Here is a 23,506-nt window from a genome sequence, read left to right as displayed (position 1 = left end):
GAAACGCAGCCCTGTTTAACGGCATGGTTAGCCCGTAAAAGTAGGCTCTAATGTGCTTTAATTTACCAGTCTCTTTGCGTTTGCGTGCGCACTGGCCATATCTGCGCGTGCTCGGCCCAGTGTTTAATATTAGTTATTGTTTCGGGATGTCTTAGAAAAGCTCCTGTACTATAAAGGGAGCGGTGACGCGCCAGTCTCTTCTGCGCGCTCAGATGTGGGGTTTTTTTGTTTTTTTTGGGGGGGGGCGGGGGGGGGGGGTTGCCTTGTCATGTGTGGGGGGTAAAGTTTTGTGCGGAAGGCGGGGGCGCGGCTGTGTAGTGTGGAGGCTCTGGGCAGACTGGTGGTTTCAGGGTGTCAAGAGTCAGTTCTGGGCGAGCGCAGCAGAGTGCATGAAGGAAACCGGGAGCAGGGAGAGTTGGCGGGCTTAAACTCTGGACTGTGCGAGCAAACCTCACCTGCATCTTGGAATCTCTCTCACCCCCTGTCTCACTTTTTGGGAATAGTGGGAAGCTTGCTGTTCCTTGGGATGGAGCGTGGATGGGACGGTGTTTCATATGCTGGGATGTGTATTCTGGGTGTTCTGTCCGTGCTCTCGTCGGCGCTAAACGGAGTTTGGGGGTTTAACTTTTACGCAGAGCATCCCACAGTTTATAGGGGACCCGATGGAAGTTACTTCGGTTATGCTGTGGACTTCTACCAAGCTACCGCCGACAGCAACACGTGAGTGGCAACATCAGGGCTGAAGCTGTCCTGCAGAAGTTCTTCTTAAACTGTACCTGTACAAATTCAACACATTGCCTAACACTAATACTAATAAAATAATAAAGAAAAAGAGTGATGGGGGGAATAATGAAAATCCATGAGCGTCATTATCTGTCTTACCTCTGACAGATTAAGGAAAACAGAGTAAAAGGACCTGCCATGTATGAGAGTTTATGCATTGTTTGAAGAGTACATTGTCTTGCATATGTCTTGGTTTTTCTTTTGCCTATTAGGATCAGTGTGCTGGTTGGGGCTCCCAAAGCCAACACCTCCCAGCCCGGCATCGTAGAGGCTGGAGCCGTTTATTACTGCCCCTGGCCTGGGCTGCCTGAGAGCTGCAGACAGATACCCTTTGACAACTCCAGTGAGTTACCTGAAGCCTGTTTTCTCTCTGTCTTTCTCACTGACCTGAATAAACATGAGGTAGACTGCTGGTTTCTTTGCAGTAAATAGAAAGTATTACCCGTTTGAGCTGGACAAACCGTGAACCTGTCACAGTCATTGTTTCATGAGTTCTCATATAAGTGTTTTATTTAATACCAGAGATGAAATTGAACCATCATTTATTTCACTTGTAATAATTCCTTTTAGAATCATAGGTGGCCCCAGATGTTACTGGAATTGAAACCACTGTTTTATGACCTGTGTGTGTCTGTTTAAGTTGGCGCAAGTGTTATTGGATGAAAAGAGAGAGAGATGAGACATGTGGGTCTCATCAGCTTCCTGTAACAATAAAAAAAAGGAAAAAAAAGTATGGCAGGTTTGCTGGTGGATTTCTTCATCATGTTGATTATGGTATCCAGTATATTATCAACAGTGGTGTCCAATCAACTTTTGTTGGTGGGTCTAATGTTTCTGACACACGCTTCTCTATCTGAGTTGGCATGTGTGTGTGTGAGAGAGAGAGAAAGAGGGAGAGAGAGAGGAGGGGGTAAACTGAATGCACATGGGAATTTAGTTTCCCTTCGGAAGAAAGGGGGATTGGGCGAGGTCTGCTTTTTATTAGATCTTGAAAATGTAACCGTCTCCTTTCCCTCCCCTCCATCAGTCTGTCCTTCTCTCTCTCTCTCTCTCTCTCTCTCTCTCTCTCTCTCTCTCTCTCTCTCTCACCTATTACAAGGACTTCTAACATCTTTGTGATGACCACAAAAAGTGAAGTGGTGAAGCAACTGGCTTATCAGTGCAGTGATAGGAGTAACTCTACTCTCTTGTAGTGTTATGGGCAGATCTAACATATCCAACAGGATCCAGAGAAAGATGTACATATATATAAACAGCAAATTGTAACTGAATTAACATAAAAACCTTCAATCCATAAGAAAAAACCTTTGAAGATGACGCTGCAGTTGGAAGCCATACTGCTGCAGAGATCGTATATCTGTCATATTATTATACCACAGTGTGACTATGACTGGATAATTTATCAACAAGCAGCTGATGCGGAAATGCAACTGCTGATAGCTGATCAGCTGATAAAAGCACTGCTTCAGTGTTCTGCCTGAACTACAGCAAGGCTCCATGAAGATAAAGACTGAGATGTTTTGTTTTCTCTAAAGTTAATTACAGTTATTTTTCACCGAGGGGGGTTTAGTTTTAATTTGAAGTGTTTTGGGGGTTAATTTCAGGTTTGAGGGACAGAGGCATAAACTTAGTGGAACAAATTTGTGTGTGAAGTCATGTGTGCATCTTTCCACTACAATGGGGGGTTATGCACAAGTTGATTGATGACCGTGGCCACTGTGGATATTTCTAGAGTTACAGCAGACCCATTCTTACAGGTATAAACCAGACTAGGTAGGAGGCACATGCATACACACACTGATGCACACTGTACAAAGTATCCGGAGCAGAGTGCTGAGCATCTGTGTGCACTTGACTGGTTAATGTCCATATATCAACTTCACATGTGTCTGATTATGCGTGTGCATGGTTTCAGTGACATTATGCAGATGTGTCAAGTCATGCCAGTGAAGTGAAGTGAACAGGAGAGGGGATGATATGCTATCACAGATTAATGATCGATTGGATGTCCGTGTGAGTTAAGAAGTCTGGAAAGTAAAGCTGAATACTCCACTGCTTCACGTCTGCTCTGCTGATGCATTGCTACTCAGTTTACCAGAAAAATGATGTTTTCATTTAGAAACACTTAAAAATGATGAATATTTTTGAAATTCTATTTTCCTTTTCCAAGAAGAAATGTAGCTAATGTTCACAATCGCACAAAATACATGCACATCTGAAAGCAACACCTCGCATAACCCGATCGTGGTTTTATGCTGTGAAGTTAATCATTCAATACCCTCATCCACTATTACTCAGGCTTTGGGAATAAAAGTGGCACTGATACTTAATTGAACCTGTATTGCCAACACTGCAATGTTAATGATTACAATCCTTTTTAAAAATACACACACACACACACACACACACACACACACACACACACACACACACACACACACACACACACACACACACACACACACACACACACTCTCATGGCTTTTACTGCCATCCATTATACATTATATCTTTTCTGTACTCTTACGATACCCTTTATGTCTTTATTTTTTTTCTCTCTCCAGATAACAGAATGATTAAGGTAAATGGCACCAGAGAGCCTCTGGAGTTTAAGTCGCACCAGTGGTTTGGAGCATCGGTCAGAGCACACAGAGGCGAAGTGGTGGTGAGTGGAAATAAAGTCAGATATTATCTGAATCGTTTAACTTATCCCACACAGATTTTCCCCCTACATTCCCCTCTTTTCTAAAGAAAACTGATGAAATCTTAACTGATTTCAGATCAAGAGGGAAGGCGCACCAGCAAGTAGCTCTTCATGGTGACCATATTATAATAAGTCGTAAGTTAATAAGAATATCTAGGGTGATTAACTGATGTCAGGGGATTCAGGTACAAGGGCACTACAATTTCATGCAAAAGCTGCAAGATTTTTTCATAAATGGAAATGACAAAGTTCCGTGTAATGGCGTAAGAGCAAGCATTCCTCAGAAATATATCACACTCTGTCTGGTGAAAAGAAATTGTCTCCATCAGGGTGGGAGTACAAGACACCGCCTTTGCAGACTTCCTGTGGCCAATTTCTCCATCATACCTTCCAACATAACTGTTAAACAAATCCAGGTGATTTGAGGAGTTTGGCACTCGCGCGGTGTCACACAGTTTTTGGTTTTTTGTGTATTGTTGCGACGCTGCTGCAGAGCACTTTGTTCTTAAATGTATTTCCTGTAACTGTAATGTCCTTTCTGTTGTGGTTGTATTTATCTGGCAGTTGCACTGACAGAAAGGGAACTTCCAAATGGATAATAAACAAAACTAACTATGGCCGTCATTTGTTTTTAAAACCGGAATCAAAGTGGGGTTTTTTTCATTGGGCAGGCATGCGCTCCTCTGTACCACTGGCGGACAGTGAAGATGAGTGGGGAGAAAGACCCAGTCGGGACCTGTTATGTAGCCGTCCAGAACTTCAGCGCCTACGCAGAGTACTCGCCATGCAGGACCAGTGAGTCACTCTGCAGCCCTGTCTGGAAATGTTTCCATCAACCTGTTGCTCCTTTCATCCTCTCCTCCCTTTGTTTTCTGCCTCTGCTATCAGGATAAACAGAAAATTAACCACGTCGCGTCGACCAGTAAGACACCACGATATCACATGACGTATACAAAGTGCATATTTTTCATTTTAGTGGACAGGAAAAAGCTGATGTTCACTAAAATTTCATAAAAACTTGCATTCATCATCTGTGATGTTGTTGCACCTACAGATAGCATTTGGTTTAGTTTTGGTTTTGAGATATATGCCTGAGATTTCCAGCACGTATATAAAATGAGCTGCTCGGAGCAAGAATAATCCTCAGTTTCTCTCCCGTGACCATCACAGTCAGGATTACAAAGATATCTGAAAACCCAGACGAACAAAACAAAAACCGTGTGCGTGGCGAGGTCCGGGTAGGGAAGGTATGGAATTGTGCTTCCAGAATAAATCACTTTCTCTGATGTTTTACAAGTTGCCACAGTAACCTGAAAATATATCCGTCACTAACAGTTTATCAGACTCTCTCTGTGGCCCTCTTCTTTCTGTCATCAGTTCTGTAAATGGAATTTATGGGATTTTCTTTTTTTCATTCTCACTTCCTTCCTGTGATCTCTCTCCCCCTGTGCAGCGATATGAGCCGGCATTAAAATTTGATAAGGAGAAATGAAGGCTATCAGGTGGCACATCATAAACAGCAGAGAAAACCTAGCCTTTGTTGTCCACACATACACAGACATTCATACTTGTGCTCCCTCTGGTCGTTGGTTCAAAGCCGTAAACTCAGCTCTTCCTGAGGAGGGAACGACTGTGCCCTGTTTTACAGGGGAAGTATTTCTGCGTCGTGTTTCTAAGCTTTTTCTTTTTAGTTTTCTTTATCTTAACATGTATGTGCAACCATTCAAGCGCACTTATAAACAATGTGTTAGGCTGTAACACATTGTTTATAAGTGCGCTTGTGTAGTTCCGCATCATTAAAGGTCACTCCAGGGGGCCACTGAGATGGAGAACAATTTATGATTGGCACATGTTTTGTGTGTTCATGCGCTGTTAGATGAAGTAATTTAAACAGAAACACACACATCAGTGGTTTTACATTTTTATGTATGCCGTAAGTGCTTGATTATCTTAATTATCTAAATATTTATTTTGACAGTAGGTTGTAGTTACATGGTTTCATCTATTAGAAGCTATGATTTTGGCACAGTTGAATACCAGGAAATTGTCTCAAGACAAAAAAAAGTACCAATTAATTGTTGCATTGTTGGAATTTTGTCAGACCATTCAACATTAATACAGCAGAATCACAAATTCCCTCTTTTTTAATTCTACTTAATCCCTGTGAAGACTTGTGCCCTGCATTATTCCCAATGAGACGGTAAAATGCGGTTTGTTCAAAAAACCCAAAAAACACTCCTACTAGAGCTGCACTGTGTGTAGGTCTGCGTGCGTCCCACTCCACATGCATTTATCAGTATTTTTCTTGCAAACTTGATGACGAGGCCCCTTTGTGCTTAAGAAAGTCAGTGGAGAACCATGAACTGTTCTTCCCTCCTGTGTGGGTGAGACCTAATTGCCCTCTCGCTCTCTCTTCAATCTCAGGTAGTTTCTATGTGCAAGCCAAAAGTACTGCCCTAAAATAAGTAAGATATTCCTTTGAGCGCTTCTGTTGTTTCAGTTTTTGCATGTGTGTTCATGTTGCTTGCAGATGATCCAGACCCAGAGGGACAGGGATTCTGCCAGGCTGGTTTCAGTGTGGATTTCACCAAGGTATAGACTGGAGCGGCAGTTACCCTTTATTACCCAAAAACCTCCTGCACACAATTTGTCGCTTCTCAGAGTTCACGCAGAGAAGACTCCCATCAAAATTTATGGGCAATGGGAAGATCAGAGAGCATTTGTCCCTAGAGAAGCCTCCACGCCCGATGTGACCCATCGCCTCGTAACACAATAGACCAGGCACACATAAACACACTAACATATACACACGCATTCTTTCACTGTATAGTCAGTATGAACCTTGACCTTTCACTCATGGTCCGGCCTTACCCTCCTTACGTACAGGAAGCTGTCATTCTCTTCAAGATGTCAGAAGGCAGCGGGAATCATATGGGCACATTCACACAGCTATACACATTTTATAAACCTCTAGTCACACTTGCACAATTTATTTAATAACAATTCCTCCAATATGACTAAGCCTACTTAATTGTATTTATTCCAGGAAGGAAAGCTGGTGGTAGGAGGACCTGGAAGCTTTTACTGGCAAGGTAACTGAAACAGCAGTGTGTAAACCTTTGTTTGCTCTCTCTCTTGCAGTGATTTCATCAGTGGGACAGTGTTCAAATCAGAGAAAAGAATGGAGATGAGTTTAGCAGTCGGGACAGCCCACCTACACACATATGCACACTGGACACACTTTCCAAATCTTACCTAAGCGAAGGTGGAAAAAAAATGCGTCCCTTTCTCTGCAACCCTTTTATATTCGCTTTTCCTTTCCTCCTTTTTTTTTTTTTTACTTAATGCGTCGCTCTGTCTGAAACGGTGTAACAGGAAGTTGGTGTTTGGGCTCTGTAATGAGCTGATCAGGGGGTAATGGAGTGGAGGACCTGCCCCTCTGCTCCTCAGAGGAGCTTGGGGAGCTCTGAGGGGAGAGGAAGAACCTCAAGCCGAGGCAGCAGGGTTGAGAAGGACAAAGGAAAGGGGTGGCAGAGAGAGAGAGCAGACAGGACGGCCTGAGTGATAGAGCCCGGCGATGGAGATGACAGAGAGAGAAGTGATGGAGTATGTTGATGAGAGTCAGACACAGAGCAAAGAAGCAGAACGATTTATCTCCTTGATAAAGTCAGAGCTGAGGTCAGTCAGATTGCTGGATATGCATGGGTAGTCTAAGCAGAGGGATGAAGTGTCTTAATAGGTGTAGACACAGCTTGAGTGTGTCATAGTTAAGCTGGGGAAGTGTAGCGGTACTCCCCCTGCTCCAGGTGTTACAGCGCGTGTGTGTGTGTGTTATCCAACATTGTGCAGCTGCTTGCAAGGAGAAAGGACACAATTATTCATCACTTGAACAAACTCATTTCTCTTTGCTTTCTTTGTAACTTAATGATCTTTGACCTCTGAGGCACATCAGCAGCTTAAAAAAAAAGAATAACGTAAGACATAATGTGTTTTTCAAAAAAGAGAGAAAGGAAATAGATTCATTTTTTTATTCAGAGATACAATGATTACTTATTGTTAAATAATGAATGCTGTGGCATAAAGGACTGCACTAGACAGACATCATACACACCCTAATGGACTGCTCTCTGGCACTGGCACGGCAGCCTGCCTCCAGTTAAAACACTTCCTCCAAATGTTTATAAAAGCACTCAGCCTGGATTTTATGGCCTCTAATATACAACAATTATCTTCAGCCTTCAGCTTGATTCATCCTCCAACAAACTCACATAAAGCCTTGTTATCGCTGAGTGAAAAATAACTCGAAATTAGCAGCACTGATTTATGCATCTCTGTTAACAGTTTATCTCCTCAATCAGGTTGTAGTTTAATAATGAGTCGACACGGTGATATGAGATAAAGCCGGCACAGTGTGTGAGAGAGGGAGGATGAAGGGCTGCGAGAGGAGCTGAGGGGAGGGTTAAGAGGGCACATTTCCCTCCCCATCAGTACACACACATTAAGGAGGATTTATGGAAGGCTGAAGGCGGCCAGAGATAAAATCATTTGTTTGTCTGACCTCTTGTTCTACAGCAGAGGAAGGGTGTTGTTTGTGTGCGCACACCTATAATTCAGAAACCTTGTGATGGAGAGGGCAGCATTCTTCTTGGGAGTTTTTAAAGGCGTATTGGCCAAACGTATCAGCTTTTTGTTCTGCAAGAACTAAGATGTGTAAGTGTTTCTGCCTCTGAGAGGATTGTGCGCTGTCTGTGTCTTTCATGTGGAGCGAGCCGTCCAGCTCCAGCAGTTATCTGCAACAGTGGACAGCAGGGCTCCCTACACGGAGTCTGAGCTTAAACCGCTGCCTATAAACAGATGTGGCTTTCAGATTGATTGTTTTTCTCCATCCGTGTGTGTGTGTGTGTGTTTGCAGGTCAGGTGATGACAGCAGGGATAGCCGAGATACTGAATGGCTATTCGTTAAAGGCAGTGCTGAGACAGGTTTCAGGAGAGAAACACACAAGAGCTGCTGAAGACACACACGACGACAGCTACCTTGGTAACATGCATTAACAAACACACACCCAAACTTACATTCAGGTCTATAATTATTTAGACAGTTTTTGTAATTGTTGCCTCTGTACACCACCAAAGTGGATTTTTAAATCAAACAATCAAGATTTAATTAAAGTTTAGAGTTTCAGCTTTAATTCCAGGGGTTTAACAAAAGTTTACTATTCATTCTTTAAGAGTTACGGCCATTTTTATACACAGTCCCCCATTTGCAGAGGCTCAAATGTAGCTGGACAGCTGACTGACAAGCAGGTGAGGTTGTTCTCACATCATTTTAAGTTAAACAGAAATTAAACGCAAATTGTTAAGCTTTCTTTTTTATCTTTTCAATGAAACTCTTAATATGAGGTCCAAAGAGATACAAGTAAAGGAGGCCATCATTCGTCTAAAAAGGAAAATAAACCTATCAAACAGATAGCAAACGCCCTAAGAGAGTGGCCAAATCCACAGTCTGGTACATTCTTAAAAAGGAGTGCACTGGTCAGCTCAGCAACACCTTGAGGCTTGAATGACCGCAGAGGTAAACATACTGCAGGATTCTTTGTTTGGTTAAGAAAAAGCCCTTCAAACACATCACTAAAGCAAAAACATTGTGTATTTCTGATACTTTGCAATAAAAAAGACTTTCATGATGGAAAGTCAAGAGGCTTTGCAACATAGTGCAAACCACTCTTTACACTCAAGGACAAGAAGATCCGATTTGACTGTCAGATGACATTTAAAAGACGCTGAACATTTTCAAAGCAAGACGAAGGAGAGAAACAGCTCATGATCAGAATCCTACCACATCACCCGTGAAACATAGTGGAGGCAATACTATGTTATGGGCATGTATGGCTGCCAGTGGAAGTGGGTCACTATTGCTCATTGATATAACCACTGATAGAAGTATCATTATAAAATGTGAGGTGTGGGGGCTGTGCTCTCTGCTCTGAGACAAATCCAGCGAAACTGATTGGATGAGGATACTAAAATGTGCAAAAGTGACCCAGGAGTTTGTCATGGCAGAGAAATGGGATATTCTTCAGTGGCCAAGTCAGTCACATAATCTCAACCCTACAGAGTGTGTGGTTCATTCTGTACTTCAGGCAGTCATTGACTGCAAACGATTTTCATTGAAGTATTAAAAAACCTTCATGTTTTAAATTAGTTCATTTTCCCTGTTACATTTGAGCCTCTGGAAATGTCGGAATACTTATGGACCCAACTTTATGAACAAATCATAACACAATTGATAATATTAGACAACTGCAATTGAATTATAACCACATGTGCAACTGATTTCTCCGTAGGTTACTCTGTGGCAGTGGGAGAGTTTACGGGAGACTCAGAACAAGGTGAGAAATGCAAGAATTCATTAGATTCGAGGAACCTCCTGAGAACATCGGCAGTCTCTCCTGCAGCGCCGTCTAAAACGTTACATGTTTGCGCTTTCTCTGAGCGATAGAGAGTGGACAGCTGTGTGACTTTGCCTTTGTCTGAACTTAGCGGCAGTAATTAAAACTGTCTCTGTACGTCTGGGTCATGACCCTGAGTGGACAGGACTTCAAGGACTACTGATAAAGGGCTTTCCTGTCCTCCATTTGGAGTGATTAGAATGATTATTGGCAGACTCTGCAAACCTCTTCATGTCTAGAGTGGGTCCAGAATCACGTCTGGATTTGAAATATTAGGTGAAAAAGCGCTCAGGCATGCACATATTTGTGTTTTATAAAGGATTTGCAGGTGGGGAAAAGTGCCTTTGAATTTATCTTCAGCTTTTCAAATGTGTGCTTTTTAGAGCCAGAATAAATTCATAGAAGTTATGAGTACTAGAAATGTACAAATCCTTTCATTTTTTAAGTATTGTACCGCGTAGATACACTCTGGTATATAATCGTGGCTTCTCTTTAGGTGCTGCTAAAGTTCTTTTTGATGCCATAACTTTGTGTGTGTTTCAAACGGGACAATTTCAACCAAAACTAAAAGAAAACAAAATGTTTCCAGCCACAGTGTCACCACATCACTTTTTAAACCAATTTTTTTTACTTCCTCTTTAAACAGCGTCACCACACGGTTTCACGTTAGCTTTATACACCCCCCCTCCCCAGTGTCGCTTTGCTAATCAGCATTTAGTGGGATTTTTACGGGACAACCTTGTGTTTACATACCCCCATACCAACCCTGCAAAGGCCCTGAACCGCCTAAAGCGCAACACATGTCAGAGAGTCTTAAAGAGAGCCTAAAGAGGTTACACATGCCTGCTGATGCACTGTGTTGTGGTGCAAAGCTTGTTGTGGTCTTGTTCCCTAAACCCTCTTCAGACTGGAGAACTGGTTGTAACTGGGAGCTCTGAGTGAAGATGAAGCTGAGAATTACTGGTTAATAGGCCCGCGGTTCAGCCTGTTGAGTAGAGCCAGAAGGCAGGAAGTGGGGACTCTGTCTTCTCGCTCTGGGTGGGACCCTCAGATCGTCACTTTAAGTTCACAACACTGCACTCATCAATCAATACACACGCAGAGCCCGAGCATCCAATCACTTACTTTGTTCTCTGCGACACTTGGCTGTGAGGTCGGTGGGGGTTTCAGGCTTTTGAGACAAACCTCTGTCACTTTTTCCCCCACTGTCTTTTCCGCTGTGCATCTTTCTCGTACCAATTTGACTCTTTGCTTTATTTTTATGTTTTCCAGAGCTGTTAGCTGGAGTCCCAAGAGGAGCGCAGAACTTTGGATATGTGAGTATGGACGGACAAGCCAGTTAGAAGATCGCAGTTTCATTTAGAAACAACCAACTGAGAGACAAAAGAAAAATGAAACAGTGGGAAGTCCAGCAAATATAGATGCTTATTTAAAGTATGTTAAATATTTGAATAAGAAGAAATATCATATGCTGTAGCCTTCACAGTCACCAGATCTTGAATCAACTTATTGCATATGTGGGATTTTTGACGCTTTACTCCACCATGACCAAACACTTTTCAAAGAAATATCTTCGAGAAGAGTGATGTTCATTCAGTTGAGTGCCAGTGACTTGTCGACAGATATCTTAGATATAATTGGCGGCTCGGTAGCCTAATAAGACATTTCATGCAGATGTTTCCTTTAATTTGTCTTGCATCTGTATTCCATCTGCATGTAAACTTTTATTGTGAAGATGTGTGAAAAACCTGCACTCAGACACAAACATGCAACATGAAGTCTTTGAAATTTGTCTGCTGACACAGAAATCTACTTATGTTTGCGCGTATGCCAGTAAACTTTAGTTTGCCTCTTTTTCTTGTATGGGAACTTGTCCCCGGGGCTCACTGTGTCAATCCTCCGTAATGACACACAGCTTCTGCTGCATATGAAGGCCAGTGGCCCCACGTAACCCCGCTAGCCCTCTTTGACACACAAATACACAAACACACGACCTGTGACAGTGTGTTCCTCATCCCGACGTTGTAGTTGCTGCAAGACTGTCCCTTGGTGTACAGACTGGATGCCACAGAGTAGGAGGATGTAGCTGGTAATTGGTGCAGTAGATGGAGTGATGCAGGTAGACCTGACAGTGGAGTAGCTGTCAGTCCTGATCAGAATCTCTCTGCAACATATTTGACAACTGACAGCAAAGGAAAATGAAATCTCAAGTTGTTGATTTAATATTTCTTTTTACACGTCCTCATCCGTCTGTGTTCATAAGTCTATCCCTCTTTAGTACGTCTCTGAGACATGTGTGATTGGGTCAGCTTGTATCCTCCACATGTGAGGGTGTGTGTGTGTCTGTGCATGTGTGTGTATGTGTTGCCTCCGGCTCCCTCCATGTGGTTGTTATTTCAGTTCTTATGAAGGAATTCTCAGCCTTCCCCCCCTTTCCTCCATCTCTCCCTGCAACCAGGGTTAAAGGGGGGGGGGATGAGGGGAAAATGGTAAAAGCACAAAGAGGATGGTGGTGGGGGCGGGGGGGTGTTCGGTTAAATAAAACAGTTTTTTTATGCGGTTTCTGACTTTTTTCCAACATTCTTTATGTGCCTGTTTGTCAGACTGCTCCGCCGTGTTTACTGCTCGTACACTAGGGGGGCAAAGCTCGGTGCCTTATTAGTCATGTCTGCTTGCTTTAGGTGGCGATGATCAACTCCACCAACATGACGTTCATCCAGAACTTCACAGGGGAACAGGTAGGGCCATCAACACATCACAGTCTCAGACTATCACATATACGAAGCAGCGTATTTGAAATTAGTATTAGATGAAAGTCATGCAGCTTTGTCGGGGTTTGGTTAAAGTGCTGTAGCCTTCCTTCCTTGTCTGTCCATCAGATGGCCTCCTATTTTGGCTACTCTGTGGCTGTAACTGACTTAAATGGAGATGAGTAAGTAGAAAACATCTCGGTCTCTCCAGATGCTTACACTTTCTATTCTATGTATGATCACTAATTCTTCACCCTGCCCTCCCAGGACAGATGACGTGCTGGTTGGAGCACCCCTTTTCATGGAAAGAGAGACGGAGAGCAAACCCAAGGAGGTGGGCAGGGTATACCTGTACCTCCAGCTGGCTCCACTCACTTTTTCTGAACCTGTCGCTCTCACCGGCACCTACACTTTTGGACGCTTCGGCACAGCTATCGCACCGCTAGGAGATGTCAACCAAGATGGATACAATGGTAGGTCTGAGCCTTTCCAAGTAAAGGAGAAAGGGGAAAAAAAGATAAATTGACATGGATTAACTTAATCAGAAAAATGAAAAGATACAAGTAGAGCTATAGAAGGGGACAGATATGGAGAAGGGAAAATTTGTTTGATTATATTTTTCCTAAACCTGAATGAACCTTCTTTTATGGGCCAATATTTTCAGGTTAACGTGATAAAAGAACAAATCTTTTTTTCTGTTCCTGTGCTGTTTGCATGGTTATGTCACTGGCTGAGGAAATGCTATCAGATGCTGCTGTGTGAGAAAACCTAAAGTTCTCCTGCCAATCAGGAAGTGTAGTGATGAAAGGTTGTCCGTGTGAGTGGTGTCTTCCTGTGACGATCCGCCAAAGGCCATGTGTCTATGTGTGTCTGAGTTATTTTTAGCTCACCAGATGTGCCCTGAGATAAAAATCATCTGGGAGTTTTTGTCCTGCAGCCCGGAGTTCATTCCTCTTCGATGTGTTTGTTTTATCCCCATATTGATTGTACAAATACAGCCACACACACACAAATGCACACCATGTAGCCTGGAGCCCAAATGTTCTGCAAAACTAAGGCTTGTTGATTGCAGCTATAAAAAAATTGAATGAATGAAGGCGCATCTAAGCCTCCCATCACATCAATCCCGCTGAATTGTCCTTTATTTATTTATGGAGAGCATGTGTTAATGAGCCTACCACGCCTTTACAGTCATTAACCATTAGATCAATAACCACTGGATCAATACTGATGGTTTTTCAGACTAGAAATGTAAATAACATCTGCTCTCTGTTAGCGTCTCTGAGGGGCACTGATGTGACCTAAGATCTGCCTCCTGAAGTGCCATGGAGACAAAGTACTTACTGAGAGTTAATCTATTGAGTGCACATCCACGTCTGTGCACGATTTCATTATTCAGTATTATAGTGTAGAATCTCAAAGGAGGGACTGTGATCAAGGCTTTCAGCGGCTTTTCTTTGCTAATGTCAAACCCAAACCGTGGACCATACCTGTGCCCTCGTGTGTCGGTGTATAATCAGAAACAGACCGGTTTCTTTCTCTCCGATGAGCTCTTCCACATCATGATCATCACTCCATTTCCAAGATTCTTCTTAAAAGTGGAACCATACCCATTTTGTCTCATCTCCGTGGCTTTACTTGCTGTCAACTGTCAACACATTGCAATTTAGCTAATTTCATTTTCCATGTGGTTTCTTTTGTTTTTCATTTTTATCGGCCAACGCTGTCAGTATTTTTCACAAAGTGTCGGGCTGTTTTTGTCTGAGAAACAGTTCTGTAGTTTTGGTCTCAGTGATCACAGTGGGTGTTCAGTGGGTGTTCTTGATGCTCTTCTTTTTGCTGCACATTCTGAGATGTTGTTGAGCAATGCCCATGAGTGACTTTCACATTATGTGAAGACTTTTTAAAAAAAATTTCTTAACTCAGCTATTCAGTTATGTACACATACCCACACATAGACATACAGACTCTCACACAGGCTCATATATACACTTGCGCACACACATGGTTGCATTTATCGTCTCTACCCCACAATCTGCTTCATGTGGAACTAGTTGTTTAGACTGAGAGAGGGGGGGTCCGGAGACAAACAGGATATCTCGAGGTGCTTGGACAGCTACAGTGCTAATGGGTACTTTAATACAGGATGGTGTGACACAGAAATTTAGAGGTAAAACAATAAACTCAAATCTGCTTCTACTTCATCTGCACAGGAGCTTACTGTATCCGAATGCTTATATCTCTTTCTTTGCATTTAGATCCCCCTTTCCTTTACAGATACTTACTTCATTAGTCACACCTTGCTAGTACCGAGTTGGTTCTTTTTGCCTTCAGATCTACCTTAAATCTTCATGGCATAAATTCGACAGTCTGCTTAAAACATTCCTCAGAGGTTTTGGTCCATATTGACATAATTGTATCACATAGTTGCTGCAGATTTGTCAAGTACGTGGTGCAAATCTGCCATTTCACCACATCCCAAAGGTGTTATATTGAGATTTGGCAAGATGCTTTCATGTCTATGCTTTCATGTTGTTTACAGCAGTTTTTGTAGTGGAAATCGAGACTCGTCAGACCAGGCGACGTTGTTCCAGTCTTCTATTGTCCGGTGTTGGTGAACGTGCTAACTGTAGCCTTAGTTTCCTGTTCTTAGCTGATGGAAGTGGCACCTGGTGTGGTCTTCTGCTGCTGTAGCCCATATGCTTCAAGGTTCAAAATGCTGTGCATTCAGAAATGCTCTTGTGCATACCTTGGTTGTAACGAGTGGGCATTTGAATTGCTGTTTCCTTCCTATCAGCGCGAAGTAGCCTGGCAACTCTCCTCTCACCTCTGACATAAACAAGGCATGTTTATGTCAGAGTGTGGGAAAATCTCAGTATATCAGCACTTTCTGAAATACTCAGCCAACCATCCTAACCAGTGCTAACATCCATACTATGTTCAGAGTCACTTAAATCACCTTTATTCTCCATTCTGATCACTCTCAGTCTGAACTTCAGCAAATTGTCTTGACCATGTCTACACCTAAATGCATTGCGATTGGCTGAGTGTATATATCTACATGTCTGAAGATATTTCTAAAGGAAAGGTTAATATTTTGGTGAACGATGTGCTGATTTGCTTTCCTCTTGAGAGTTAAATCAGAAAATATGTTCCAGAGTAACAAAATACAACTACCTACTTTTTACACGTTACACTTAGAGTACAATATTTCATCCAAGACATTAACCGCTAAATGCAACAAGCTGTTTATGCACTGTTTTAGAAGTTTAAAGCATACGGTGGTAATGACTCCAATTTAGAGAGGCAGGTTTGTTTACATTTAGCCAGGTTAACTGCTATGCTCCGGTTTTCATCTGGCCTCTCACCCAGTGACAGCTAAGATAGGCTCCATCCCTGCCATAACCCTAAGCAGATAAGAAAACGAGTTAATATTCTTTTCCTCTGTTTCCATGACTTGGTACCTTGTTCCATTTCCTATTTAAACAAATATTTCCCATGCTGAGCATAACATAAACAGTGTTTATAGAGATAAGGATAGATAAAGCTGAGCCAAGATTAAAAATAAATTTGTAAAAAAAAAGTAGAAAAACAAACAAAAAAAGACGTAAGTAAATGGCCTAGCTGCCATGATCGCTCAGTTTATGACGGTCAAGCTCTTTTCCTTTCCTCTTTCCATTTCCTTGTACCTGTATAATTTCCTCTGCTCCCCTCTCAAAGGGACTTTAACCCTGTTGATGTCTAAACCATGCATATGTGTGTGTGTGTGTTGTCATCCTTCAGACGTGGCAGTGGGCTGTCCGTTCGGAGGTGAGGAGCGTGGAGGGAGAGTATTGATCTTTAATGGCAACAAAGACATATCCACACAAGGTATGACGCTCAGCCAGGAGCTGAGGGCGGCCCACGCCCCAAGTGACAGTTTGCCTGGATTTGGATTCACTCTGAGAGGAGGCCAAGATGTGGACAACAATCAGTACCCTGGTAAATACTCAACAAATCGGCCCGTCTCTACTCAGCTCCCCGCGTTATAATCAAGATTCTCTCTCAGGCTCGCATTCTTTCGCTTCTCGACTTTCCTTCCAGCTCCTCTCATTACAGCCTTCCTCCTCTTCATTCTTAACCTCCACATTTCACCGTTCCCCCATGCACCCCTCCACTACCATCTCCATGTTCTCCCCATTTTTGCTTTCCTCCTTTTCTCTGGTAAAGTCATCAGAAGCGGGTATAGGGATTTGTGCCATGAACTTCTGCCGCATCCATTCTTTAGAGATTTACAGTACTCAAGTAGGAGAGAAGACATGAGAGTGGGAGAAAAAAAAAGAAGCACAATAACACATTCTCCTCATGTTCAGTCTGCCAGACCTACAAGCCTCTGTGTATAACCTCAAAACTGTGAGCAGACAAAGCAGCATTCAATCAACTTACATGCAGCAACTCCCTAGCCTTTTTTGGCACCTTCTTACTATACCACACACCTTCACCTTATGTCTTCTGAAAATAATGTCAAAACTAAACTGGAACACACAGAGAAGGGGCCATTTGGAGGTTTTTGTAGAACACACAAGTTTCTAGTCCACGAAAAAGATTTGAAACAAAGCAGGTCTGTAAAACCACGCTTTTACTACCTCATTTTCTCCCCAATTTGGAGCCATCCGGCTCTCAGCATTAATTTTGCTTAAAGCTTCCACAGATTGGGCTGAAAATGAGAATTTGTTTAGTTTCACCTTTTGTCTTTGCCCCCTCCTACTCCCTCTTTGGCGGTTTCCCTTTTCATTCTGCTGCAATAACAGATTTCTTCATTCCACAAACAGGATACAAAGGGAAATAATAACGCGCAAGTTCACATGCATGGCTTGTGATCAGTTTCACTGGCAGCTAGCAGAGTGTATGTTGAGCACGGGCCAGGCTCCAGGTCATAGTTAGACCTGCGCAGACCCACTGCAAATCAGAGATCAGAATTAAAAACAGTGTACAATAAATACACACACAGGAGTTACAGGTTAAAACTGGCGGAGGCCCTTTGGGAGGAGCACGCAGAGAAGAAACTCATGGGTGGCACAGCTTTCTGCCAACACACACACAAACGTATAAACACGCGCGCACACAGACGTGCAGGGCTCGTGTCGTCTGTCATTAGAGAGCTTGCTGACGGAAGTGAGGCACACACACACGCACACGGTGTGTCGTTGGCAGGCTAGTAAAGTCACACTGTTCAAAGGAGCCTGAGACGTTTGATCAGCATTATGAGAGGACTGCAAAGGCGTCTGGGAGGCCTGCTACAGCTGCCATGCGCTCTCATTGTGATTAAATGTCATTAGTCGACCACAGGAAGATGGATGATGACTGTGCTCCAGTTTTATGGATTTTTATCTTTAAGAATCATTTCAGATATTTGTCTTTGGATTTCAGATCAAGCAGCGTGGAACTAAACGAAAGGTAGATAGGACAAAACCTGAAAAAGCAGGCGGTACAGGGATCAAAATAACACACACAGCTCACTGCTTCAAATCAAGCTTCATTAAATCACAGACATATCTGATTTTGTGCAAAACGGCCGGGGTCAGTTGTGTATCACATTGCCTTCAAATGCAATTTTGGTTTCATTTAACAGGTTAAAGGCCAAAAACCCACAATGTTTACCCGACAGTCGCTCTCGCTGAAAGACTTTTTGATTCGTGTTTATTTGGTTGGAAAGTGCAAAATTGATTAAAGGCCTCCAAATCAACTCTAATATTTGGCGCCCATTTTTATTCTCATTTCATGCATGATACAGGGCCTTGGTACAGCCACTCAGTCTAGCACAGGTTAACCTTCCTTCTAAGTAACTTTCCTCTGATTGGCTGCCCCTCTCAGGGTTTTTTGAACAGCAGGTGGGTGGCGCGTCAGTGCCTGAGATCACCGTATTAAGGATTTAACCTCTCAGTGACACCTCACGGAGCCTAGAAAGTAGCAAAAACTGCCTGAAACAGAGCATTTAGAGTAATCTGAGCTTTTGGCACACCGGGATTACTATCTCTGACGTGTTTAATATAAACCACCTCTCAGCACTGGGTATATATGACAAAATAAATAAAAGCACTAAGTGTGTAATAGGTGCAATTTAAACAAAACCTGCCATACTATGCAATCTAGAAATAATCCAGGCAATTATCCTGCTCTGTGGTGTAAAAATAGTGTTTCAAATGTGTGTAATGGCTGGCAATTTATTGAATTGTCCTAAAACACCACACATGAATCCAAGAATGAGGAAAACCTCTCTCTGAAAAACTACCTCTTTTTCCACTGAGAGCCACTGATCTTTGGCATTTCATCATCGTGTCCGATCCCCCGCAGCTTTCAGGGCATACATCCACTGACAGCTTGACAGTCTGTCTAAACTCTGGATGGAGGTTGTGTTTTCATAGCCCAGGATGGACACCATCAGCTAGCAGCTCAATTACCGAAATCATACCTGCACCTAGAGATGCCCTCGTTGAGTGATGCAGCCTGCTCGTGTGTGGCTATGGCTCAGTGGGTCTCTGTACACACACCAACCTCAAATCAACAGTGGTGGGCAAGCTTTCCTGTGTATACGGAAATGGAAATGACATGGAAAAGGAAAGTAGGCCGTTGGTTGATTTAGCTCCGGATGAAGCCATGTGCAAACTTAAACTCTTAACCCTGAAGGCACCCTATCCTCAAATAAGCCTCATGTCATGCGTCTTTTTTAGCAAATGCAAGCATTAAAATAAAACAGCCAGCTGATGACATGAGTGGAGTTACATTTTCCAGGTTACATAACTGCTACAGTTGGATGGGCTCTCCCTCTCACCTCCTTCTCTGTTTCTGCTAAAAAACACACCTTCTTCTGATGGCTTTCACAGATTGTGATTTAAAAGCCAAACATCATCCTTTTCTGTCTACACCTCACCTTCTTCTGCTTTTCCCCCTCCGTTCCCAAACTCCAAAATACCAACATCTTCACATCCGTCCTCATTGTAGCATTTTTAGTATAACACACACACACTTACATAGTGACATAGCACACCCCAGGAGAAAAGAGACAAGGCCTAAATGTTTAATGCTGTGGTGTCAGGGGGACTCTGCGACTGCAGCCAAAGGCAGAAACAGATGTGCCTCACTCAGATTCAATTAGTCCCTTTCTTCTTAAATACACAGGAGAGGAGTGGCACAGCAAATGACAAGCGAGGGTTACAAGACTACACTTCCACTTGCTTCCATCCGTTGTCCTCATGCAGCAGGTTACCACAACACGAAGGGGCTGGTAGTTGATATTAGTGCTGAAATAGTCAGCTGATTAATGATGCTATCAGCACAAAACTGATTAAGTGTCTCTCGCTGTTTGTCTTTACAGTTTTGTTATGATATATCAAAGAAATTCTAGATGGAATCTGAGATGCTGCAATTTTTCCACCGTGGAGATTTGAACTTTTGCCCTTATACCCAACCATGGAGACTAAATTATTTAAAGGCCCAACATTAATAAACTAATCATAAGAATAATAAGAGATTAATTAATAATGAAAATAGTCATTTGCTGTAGCCCCCGTGGCCTCTCGCTGTGCAGTCTCTCTCAACATCACACGGCTTAGGTTTCTGCTGCATCTGGCAGCGGTGGCTTGCATCCATTAAGTGCCTCTCTTCAGTTTCACATTGTTTTAATCAGCTCTCGTGTGTGTGTGTGTGTGTATATGTGAGTCCGTGTCGGCGTGCGGCTTTCATTGGTATGTGTCCCCCGACCGCAGCCATTAAATACCGGCTCCATTTTAAACTTTGAGAGCCAATTAAAAGTGTGTGTTCATCACAAATCCCATGAAAACAAATAAAAATCACATATAGATGAAATCTGGTGCTGCTTGCAATTAGGAGTCGTTGCTACGCGGGCTGTTGGGAAATGTTGCTGTTTAGCGAAATGTGATTGTGAGCTTTCTAATGGCCCTGGAATGCAGCGTGGGGTCCCTGTCTGACAGCACAAACACACAGGGAACGCACACGCATGACACAGTCGTGCAAACGCTGTTTGTGAATTTAGTCTGAAGAGGGTCATGTGTGAAAGGCAAAGCAACACGATATCAGAATATCAATTCTATATGACAGTCTGCGTGTGTGTGTAGCTGATTTGTGTGTAGTTGATTTGAGAAGTCTGTGTCTGATGAAGATTGCTGGAGACCTTGAAATCAGTCCCATCTGTGGCATTCTTTGAAGCTCTCTGCTGCTCTCTCACTACGCAGATCTGATCGTGGGGGCTTTTGGCGTGGGCAAGGTGTCAGTGTACAGGTAAACACAAAAAAATGTGCAAGACTCCCAAGTTTTGGGATTTTGGATCGTGTTACAGGTATGCATCTGTTTGTTTGTGTATGTGCAGGTCACAAGCTGTGGTATCTGTGGAAGCTGAAATGATCCTGACCCCCAAAATCCTTAATCCCGACGACCGACAGTGTCACCTGCCTCAGATGAATATCATGGTTACCTGGTAATTACAGTCTCTCCGATTCATAACCATGTATTAATATAACATAGCCTGGTCAAAGTAAAGTCACACATTCATATTTTGATGGACCACCTTCAGGTGATGACGGCACGCATTCACGATGGCATCGTCTCGATAAGCTTCTGCACTGTTACAATAATATTCTCCACTCTTTCACAACCTGAGCCTGATGAATCTCGGCATTATCATATACAGATGTGGCCCTGCCATCAGGGAAGAAGAATCTGTTGATGGAAAAACCCGATGAGTCTGTATATTCAGATAGTTAAACTGACTCCACTGCCCCACAGGCTTGTATGACAGGCACTAGACGGGGCAAAGTTGTGTGTGAACACAATCCCTGAATAGTGCTCATAGGTGTGGTTACAAAAGTTATGCAGTTTCTTTTTTATTTGTTTGTTTTTTTTTTCTTTCTTTTTTTTACTAACACTGGATTTTTTGCCAAAATCCAGTGTTAGTAAATCTGGCCTCAGGCGTGATGGGTGTATCACTCCATCTCTCTTCCTACCCCGGTGCACCCATCACTCTGGAACAGGGTAAATCTGGACTCCTTTTTCCATTGCTCCAGAGTCCAATCTTTATGCTTCCTGGCACATTGAAACTTTTTTTAAATTAACATTACTGATAAGTGTTTTTCTTAAGGCTACACAGCTGTTTAGTCCCAAACTCCATGAGCCGTCTTTACATTGTGCATGTGGAAATGTTTTTACCTTCACTGTTAAACATGAACGTTCTACTGTTGATTTCTTTACAGTCTGATTTTCCCAGCATAAATGATCCCTGATCACAGTCAAGATTTTTTCCATCTACATTTCTAATTTGAAGGTGGTTGGCCGTTTAGTTGCCAGCCGAAATGTTTTAATCACTGCAGTAATTATCCAATAGAAGGCTCTTACCTGTTGGTTTAGTTAAATCCAGGTGGTGACCTTTGTTTTTTGGCCAGGCAGTGTATTAACTGTGATTGAAAGCACCAGTATATTAACTTCTTCAGCTGCCCTCTCCTTACCGATAGACATAAACGTTACACATTTTTTGAAACCAGTACTACTCTGACCAGATGCTGACTCCTTGAGCTTGAAGGAGGTTAGTCAAAAACCTCCTTCATCCACTTCTAATTTCACTGCCATTGTTTACTTTCAATCTGACTTTTGGAAACGGACCTATTTATACATCTTAACTGGATATTTATTGTTGTACCAATGTTTTCATGCAGCACTCTTGGCAGGGTCCCTCTTGAAAAAGAGATTTTGATCTCAGTCAGATTTTTTTTCAAGGTTAAATAAACAAAATCAAAGAAAAACAGAAATCTACAAGAGTACAATAAAAGAATGTGCATCATTACAGAAATCTATATTCTGACTCTGCTGCACATTTTGCAATTAAACAGGCGAATCCTTTCCCACAGAATAAAACGTTGATTTCCTTTTGTTTTGTGAGATGTTTCTCTAGCTCGTCACCACAGTCTACAGTTTGTTGTAATTTTTTCCAGCTGGGTCACTCTGCCGCTTCCGTTTGGCATGGCATGGTGAGAAAAAGGCGGTCGAATCCGCACCTACGGTCGAGTTAAAAATGAAGAGTGACAGCTCTTAGTACCTAAATTAGACACTTTTCCAGCGTTAACGCCTTTGGTCAGTTGTAAATTATTTCGCAGTTTGGAAAAACGGACCTTGCGTGTGTTTGTGTGTGCGCAGATGTGTGAGTGCATGTGCAGGTGAATGAAAGTTAAAGGGATCAAAGTCTTAAGCAAACATAAGACTAATGAGGCCCACTGCTGCTCTGAACCTCAGATCTGTAAAAGAAACAATCCTGCTCGTACTGTATCCTAATATGCTGTGCAGTATAAAGTTTCCCATTTTACAAATTACACCCTCACTGACGGATGTGACAAATATTTCACCTCTGCGCTCTAGATGTCTGCCATCGGCCAAAGTCCGTTTGTCAGTGTCTCTGCTGCAATAACACAGCAGCCCACTGAAAAAGCCCACTCATATGACCCGGAACCTCAGATTTACGGGGCTCTGCAATTAATCTGAAACGGCATAATTCTGTTTTGATTATATTATTGTTGGTGGGGGTGAGCACGCTGGCTTTGAACGGTCTGGGGGTGAGTTTAGTTGAGGGGAGCCAGTCTAAAGGCTCCTGCGGCTTCGCTTCAGTCTATTGTTGGTCCTGACTTTTTGGGACAGGAACTGCTGTAGGACTGTTTGGACGGAGAAGTGGGCTCGGCTTTATGCCATCGCGGTGTCTGCGTAGTGGTGTGTGAATATTGGCAGTGAGAGAAAAAAGAAAGGGGTTTGGGCTGGATTGACATAGAGCCTTATACTGTGGA

General features: G+C 42.8%; 1 protein-coding gene across 1 annotated transcript in view; it reads left to right on the top strand.

Annotated features, from left to right (window-relative positions):
• Positions 1 to 331: 331 nt before the first annotated feature.
• The window catches only part of itga8 (integrin, alpha 8), a 41,107-nt gene continuing 17,932 nt past the window's right edge, over positions 332 to 23,506 (top strand). Inside the window, exons 1-15 of the mRNA XM_004541421.3 lie at positions 332 to 720; positions 996 to 1,126; positions 3,348 to 3,448; positions 4,159 to 4,282; positions 6,018 to 6,079; positions 6,534 to 6,579; positions 8,400 to 8,525; positions 9,832 to 9,876; positions 11,209 to 11,252; positions 12,618 to 12,674; positions 12,816 to 12,868; positions 12,954 to 13,159; positions 16,470 to 16,667; positions 20,918 to 20,963; positions 21,052 to 21,159. Of these exons, the coding sequence (XP_004541478.3) occupies positions 527 to 720; positions 996 to 1,126; positions 3,348 to 3,448; positions 4,159 to 4,282; positions 6,018 to 6,079; positions 6,534 to 6,579; positions 8,400 to 8,525; positions 9,832 to 9,876; positions 11,209 to 11,252; positions 12,618 to 12,674; positions 12,816 to 12,868; positions 12,954 to 13,159; positions 16,470 to 16,667; positions 20,918 to 20,963; positions 21,052 to 21,159 (1,541 nt within the window). The 5' untranslated portion in view covers positions 332 to 526. The remainder of the gene's footprint in view (positions 721 to 995; positions 1,127 to 3,347; positions 3,449 to 4,158; positions 4,283 to 6,017; positions 6,080 to 6,533; positions 6,580 to 8,399; positions 8,526 to 9,831; positions 9,877 to 11,208; positions 11,253 to 12,617; positions 12,675 to 12,815; positions 12,869 to 12,953; positions 13,160 to 16,469; positions 16,668 to 20,917; positions 20,964 to 21,051; positions 21,160 to 23,506) is intronic.

This window comes from Maylandia zebra, linkage group LG11 (assembly GCF_041146795.1).
Source record: "Maylandia zebra isolate NMK-2024a linkage group LG11, Mzebra_GT3a, whole genome shotgun sequence".
Lineage (NCBI taxonomy): Eukaryota > Metazoa > Chordata > Actinopteri > Cichliformes > Cichlidae > Maylandia > Maylandia zebra.
The sequence above is the reverse complement of the archived record's forward strand: the minus strand, read 5'-3'. Positions and strand labels throughout refer to the sequence as shown.